This window comes from Aplysia californica, unplaced genomic scaffold, assembly GCF_000002075.1.
Source record: "Aplysia californica isolate F4 #8 unplaced genomic scaffold, AplCal3.0 scaffold00440, whole genome shotgun sequence".
In the NCBI taxonomy this organism is placed as follows: domain Eukaryota; kingdom Metazoa; phylum Mollusca; class Gastropoda; order Aplysiida; family Aplysiidae; genus Aplysia; species Aplysia californica.
The window spans coordinates 444705-450995 of record NW_004797710.1 but is presented as its reverse complement, the minus strand read 5'-3'; the positions used below and the strand labels follow the sequence as shown (position 1 = coordinate 450995).

The window sequence follows — 6291 nt, the reverse complement described above, 5'->3', positions numbered from 1 at the left end:
TCGTGAAAGCCTCCTTGTGCTTAAAAGCGACCAAATAAAACAACCTCTCCCCCTCCCCCCCTCCAAAAAAAGCATGGCTACTGAACCCCAGCCGGAGTTGCAATTTTTGTGAAAATGAAAATATTTTATTGTAGTATCCTAGACCGGGTACTGTCGTGTCTGTCACTTTTTGCTCTCTATACAAACTTTGCTGCGTTGGTGCACCCCATAGGCGTGCTGGTGCACCCCATAGGCGTGCTGGTGCACCCCATAGGCGTGCTGGTGCACCCCATAGGCGTGCAAACGGGTGGCCAAACACCAGTCTTGTTATAGTCGACTGTGGGCTCAATCTTTTCCTCCTTGTCTTTCATTTGGTTCCAAATGCAGCCAAATGGTAAGCTGCAAGGTGAATCGGAATTACGCCAGAGTACGCAGTCTTGGATATTGTGATACGAGTCTATGGTTCACGAAAAGTATTTCAGCACATGCTTTTGTGATGTGTCATGTTAGCAACCATGTTGTCATCACGCACGATTACAACAAAACAAACTAACGTGAAGGACGAAATCGAAGGAGAAGAGGGAGAGGGTATAGAGTTTACCGAAATTGCCAGCGCCGCGGAGACTTGTTCACCCATTATGTTCGGCCATTTTTCAGCTGGACAAGTACATGTGAATTTGTCTTTGTTAAGAGCTGTTAGAGATGTTCCGTCTGATTAGTTCAAGATTTACTCATGCCTTCTATGGTTTTGTTTTCCGTTGCATTTCATGTGTTGGTGCATGTGTGACGGCGCATTATATCATATTTATTTTTGTTTTTACTCTTTTTGAGTTGGGTGGGAGGGGTGGTGGCGGCGCTTCCAGGATTTCTTCGTTGTCATTTAGGTAGTGCATTGCTTTTGTCTGTTTTGGGGTGGGGGAAGCTTTTCTGCACCAATTGGTCTTTTTTCTTAGTTGTCTGGGTTTTTTTGGTTTTCTATGCGGATGCTCGGTAGTCGTGTCTATCTTTCGGTAATGAGGTTGGGTTGAGTGCTGAGCCCTACGCTGTGTGAGGTTGAACTTGTACACCAAAACGTTTTGTTCAGTTTCTATGTATTTACAGGGCACTATGAAATTTCAATAAAACTAGTTTGTGAATACAATTCAAATAACAAAAGTAAAGAAAACAAGAGGTTGGGTTAACCTATAAAACTTCCTTTGCATCAATAGAAAATTTCTACACTTTGTGCTCTTCGTATTGTCAAAAGTCATTGATTAACGTTTACGTATCATTCTCTCTTTCAGTTGACTACTTTTTGCCTTAATCATTGTTATTTTCTTTTGTCTCCCGCACACAGATTGTCCTGTTGTTGTCGGCGATCTTGATTGTAAGCAACTCAGTGGGGGGGCCACTTGCTCAGTGGCAATTGACGACCTCGGCGGAGCCGCGGACGCACGCCATTTGGCCGCGAGGACAGACAACTCTGTCAGTATCTGTGTCAGGGGCGACGACTCTTTCTCCTGTGTCGCCCCTCTCCCCCCACCCCTCACAGTAGAAGCGAGGCTCCAGCCAGGTTGCGACAGTTAATGAGGAAATTACACGCGAGTCGGCCACGACACACAGCGAAAGTTGCTGGCTGCTGCTGCTGCCTGTAGCTTACATGGAAAGAGGAAAACTTGACGACCTTTTCGTGCACGCCCGGAAGGGGTGAGGAGGGACTAAAGCAAACGTGCGACACTTGTTTGTTGTTTGAAAGTGAGGTATTCCCCGTCGGTTCGACAACAGGTTATCCTCTTAAACAGGTAGTTTTTTCCTCAGTGTGTAGTGACGTCTTCCCTTTTCTCTTAACACTTAGGAACGTCAGATGTGTTTCAGTTAGTAAGTAGTTTCTTCAATTTATTTATGCGATAGCTTGGATTTCGAAGTAAAAAAACGACAAAGGATATTTAAGGAAGAATTGATTGACTTTGAAGAAAAGTAATGTTCCAATGATTTAATAGTAATAATAATCATAATAAACTTAATAATAAACACAATAATAAATAATAATAATAATAACAAGTTTGTAAGGTCTTCTACCGTACGAACACGGCTCTAGTCGATTTTCATTAATTAAACTGTTTGCGTGAAAGGGAAATAAACGGTTTATTAGATATCGCGACAAAATCTATAGAAGTTGAAGATTTTTAAAGACAAATCGTAACATTTAAAAAACGTTATTATCATATCCGGGTTATTGTACGCACCTGAGGGTACTGGAGGTATTTATTCTCCCTCCAGGTTTTGTGACTTTGTGCGTTTGACCTATCAGTGTCGTTTGTTCTGTTTTGATTTATTATCACCATTCTTATTACTTCGAAATAACGTTTCGATTTATACGATACTGGCAGCATTTTTTGATGAGCTTTACTTCGCTATGGACTTAAAACAAACAAAAACAAACAAAGAAACATAGAAAGCGAAAACAACCTTCCTAAAGCAAAAGGACGTGTGTGTGTATGAGTTGTACTTTTATTGGGTAAAAAACCCCCAAAAAACAACAACCCCAAAAAACAAAAAAAACAAAACGAAGACGCCCTGCTGAGTTGCTGTCAGCTATGCATGGAACAAGAATTTACATCGTCCGGGTTTAACAGTGATTACAAAAGGGAATCGTTCCCCATCGATCTCCACTCGTGGCTGCAGTTTTAAAACCAAACGGGGATCTTGACTCAGGACATTCACGGAGGCAGGGGGAAACGAAGACACCGGCCTCTCTGTGTGGACAGCAGAGTGACCAGTGACCCCTGGGGCAGTGCCTGACCAGGACCACTGGGCAGTGCCAGGACTTTCCGCAAAATGGCGGGGCAATACAGCACGTATTGGCTCCTGGTCGTGCTGACCTTCGCGATTGTCTATGCGCGTGCACAGAGTGAGTATTTGACTGACTGAAACAACTGTTCGATTGTTGTTCTCTATCTATCTATCTATCTATCTATCTATCTATCTATCTATCTATCTATCTATCTTGTGTGTGTGTTTGTGTGTTTGTGTGTGCATGTGTGTATGTGTGTGTGTTGCCTCGGTGTAAAGCTGTAGAGCAGGTTATAAATTAAAAACTATGAGGGCGCTCTCGTAGTCTAGAGTGGAGATATGGTGTTCGCCTCTCATTCGATAGGTCTCGGACAATTTTCTTCTCTAAAATTTTCTTATCTATAATTTTCTCCTAACACCTCCTTTCCTGCTCTCTAACCATGTTCTACCGTCTGCTTTCGTCTCCACTTACTGCTCCCCACCCTCTCTCCCTTCCCCCTTTGTCCCTTTCTCTGGGCTCCTGACTCTTATGCAGCCTTTCTACTGCATCTCCTTGGCTCTTTCTTACTGCTGTCTTTCAGCAACACCCCTGTTCTTATGCCAAGAAGGGTCTAACACCTAGCCTTCTCGGATAAAGGTGAACAATTTCAGAGACCCGAAGAAGAAGAAGAAGAAGAAGAAGAAGAAGAAGAAGAAGAAGAAGAAGAAGAAAAAGAAGAAGAAGAAAAAGAAGAAGAAGAAGAAAGGTTTTAAAGTGAGTTAGGCATGTGAGTTACTTTTTCTGACATTTCTTGCTTTTGCTACCTTTTCAATTACAATGTACTTTTACTTTAGCCTCTCTATCTTGAACTTTCATTTACTCTATGATCTGATGGAGTAACCACGGGTGGTACTCTCCTTTGAGTAAGTTAGAAGTGATACCGCCTCAAAATGTTCTGGGATGCACATGTTAAAGAAATAGCTAGCTCACAATGAACATTCGAAGAGCATGACTGTGCCTCTCCAGACCTGAATTAGAAACGCGAATCAGCCCCCACAGAGAGTCACGAGTCTACCGATACAGTTAGATAAGATACATCTTTATTGACCAGATCCTGGCACCTTGTTTGGTGTTTCACCACATACTCACATACACACACACGCACACACGCACGCACATACACACACACATACACACACATGCACACACAATAAACACACACGCAGGCTTACAGTCACATGCATAAAATAAATGAACAGTGAAATAAACAATAATAATCTTAAGCTAGATACATACTCAGTATTCTGACTGTAACTTGTCACAAGGGGGGAGGTCCATGATAAGTTTTGTTGTTGATTAGGAAGCTTAAAAGATTTGAAGTCAAATTTCGGATCATCGGGGCTTAAACAAATTATATTGTCGGACGTTTTTCTTTCTTTCTTTCTTTTTTTTATATATTTTACCCCACATCAGTAAACTGTCTTGCAAGATTAGGGTGGGGGCTGTTAGCTGAAAAAGAGCCCGAGGCAAATATTCCATACACAAGAGAACCAGTCATCCGTTTCATGGTATGTAAAGAAGAAAAGACGTATTAAAAGAAAAGTATTTCCTATGTGGGCCGAGTTTCTACACTTTTACAAGTTTCAGAGACCGTGACTGTTAATATAGGTCAGTGGGGGACGGAAAATTGCGTAGGTTTCACATGTTATACAACGGATTACTCGATGAGCCGTCTTCCTATGGGTGGTAAATTGCGCAGGTTTTTTGAGTGTGGTATCGATACGATTCTGAGGTAGCTGTGGTTGAATCAGAAGTGCAACCCCGCCTATGATTGTGTGTTCACTGAAAACAGTTCGAGTAGTAGACCGCGGTGTCCGGGGGTGGGGTGGGGGTGGGGTGTTACAATAATGTATAGCTCATTACAGTATCAGAGTCAACAGCTAACGCAAGCAGAGTTCCTCGACAAAATGGCCGAAAGAATGCTTCCTGTGAGAATGTAAATGTGGTTTTCATCTCCACGTTTATCAAGTATTTTAATCAGCGATTTTAAAGAAATGTGCTCTCCTGAAGACCTGCTCGAAATCCGTCTTCCATCTCCCCGTGCAGAGCAGGGGTCAACAGATATCAACACCGTTTTATCCTGAAAAATATCAATGAAATAACAGTCTTGATAAATGGCTAACAGAAGACGTCTACTAAACTAAAGTAAATACTTATAGAATTTTAAGTCGATACTTTGTCAAATACCTAAGAAATACGCCATACCGAAATCCATGCGCAATTTTCCAACAGGTTTTGGAAAACTCCGTTGAACTTTTTGACAATAGGATTTAAAACATGCGCAATTTACCTCTGCCCAGGTCAGAAACTTTCAAGTCGAGTTGTCCCAACAGGACAGTGTCAACGTCATATTCACATATTTTATTATTATTTATTTGAGGTGCAAACAGTATGACGTGGGCACTTCCTCTGTCATTGTTTTTCCTGTAGTGCGCTTATATTAAAGCATGGGAGCCTTTTGACATCTATAGTTTTACTTTGTCTTACAATATAATTTAACAATCCCTTTGACGGATTCAAAAATATATAAAAAATGTGTCTGATATTGGAATAGGGAAACATGAAGGAGAATGGCCACACCTGTCTGTGTCGTTGTGACATTTGGCTACACCAGAATTACAAAGTTCCATCTGCTTAGTACCTAGTTTTGAGAAATTTGACGCAGGAAAATTTGAGTTTCACAACATGCCAAGCTTTTTCGAGTGCAATTATTTGAATAACTTGATAGCGACTCCGAATAAACTTATCATTTTGATTGAAAAGAGAGAACATATATATATTTTTTAAACCTCAAAACAGCCAAACATGCCAGATAGAACTTTGTAATTCCAAGGTAGCAATTTTCATCTGCTTGTTATTTGTACTGTATGTATTTGGTTTTCATCAACCGCCCCTGCTATGCCATTACTTGGTTAGAAAAGCCTCCTCCTAACCGTTAGCTAAATCAGAAGATATTGTTCGTACAATGTTCCGACTAAAAGATAATAATATAGTGAAAGATGAAAGACGTGAAAGTAATAAATGTTTCAATTAAGTAGAACGCCGATATTTTATGGCTTTCGGGGTGAATCTTTGTTCAAAGGTGTGCGTCTTCTGTTTAGTTTTTCCAAGGCTTCAGCACGAGCGGACACACACACACACACACACACACACACACACACACACACACACACACACACACACACACACACGCGCGCGCGCGCGCGCACACACACGCACAATATACATACACTCACACGCGTGCCTACACGTGCTGAGATAGAGGTAGATAGAGAGAGTGGGAGAGAGTGAGAGAGAGTGAATGACAGAGAGAGAGGGACATACAGAGACAGAGAGAGATACAGAGAGAGATACAGAGAGATACAGAGAGATACAGAGAGAGAGAGGGACATACAGAGACAGAGAGAGAGATACCGAGATATACAGAGAGAGACATGCAGAGACAGAGAGAGAGATACAGAGAGAGAAAGAAAGAGAGAGAGAGAGAGAGAGAGAGAGAG

General features: G+C 41.7%; 1 protein-coding gene across 1 annotated transcript in view; it reads left to right on the top strand.

The window, feature by feature from the left end:
• The first annotated feature begins 565 nt into the window (after positions 1 to 565).
• LOC118478247 (very low-density lipoprotein receptor-like) overlaps positions 566 to 6291 on the top strand; it is an 18757-nt gene continuing 13031 nt past the window's right edge. The window contains exon 1 of the mRNA XM_035971462.1: positions 566 to 2869. Coding sequence (XP_035827355.1) covers positions 2797 to 2869 — 73 coding nt within the window. The 5' untranslated portion in view covers positions 566 to 2796. The remainder of the gene's footprint in view (positions 2870 to 6291) is intronic.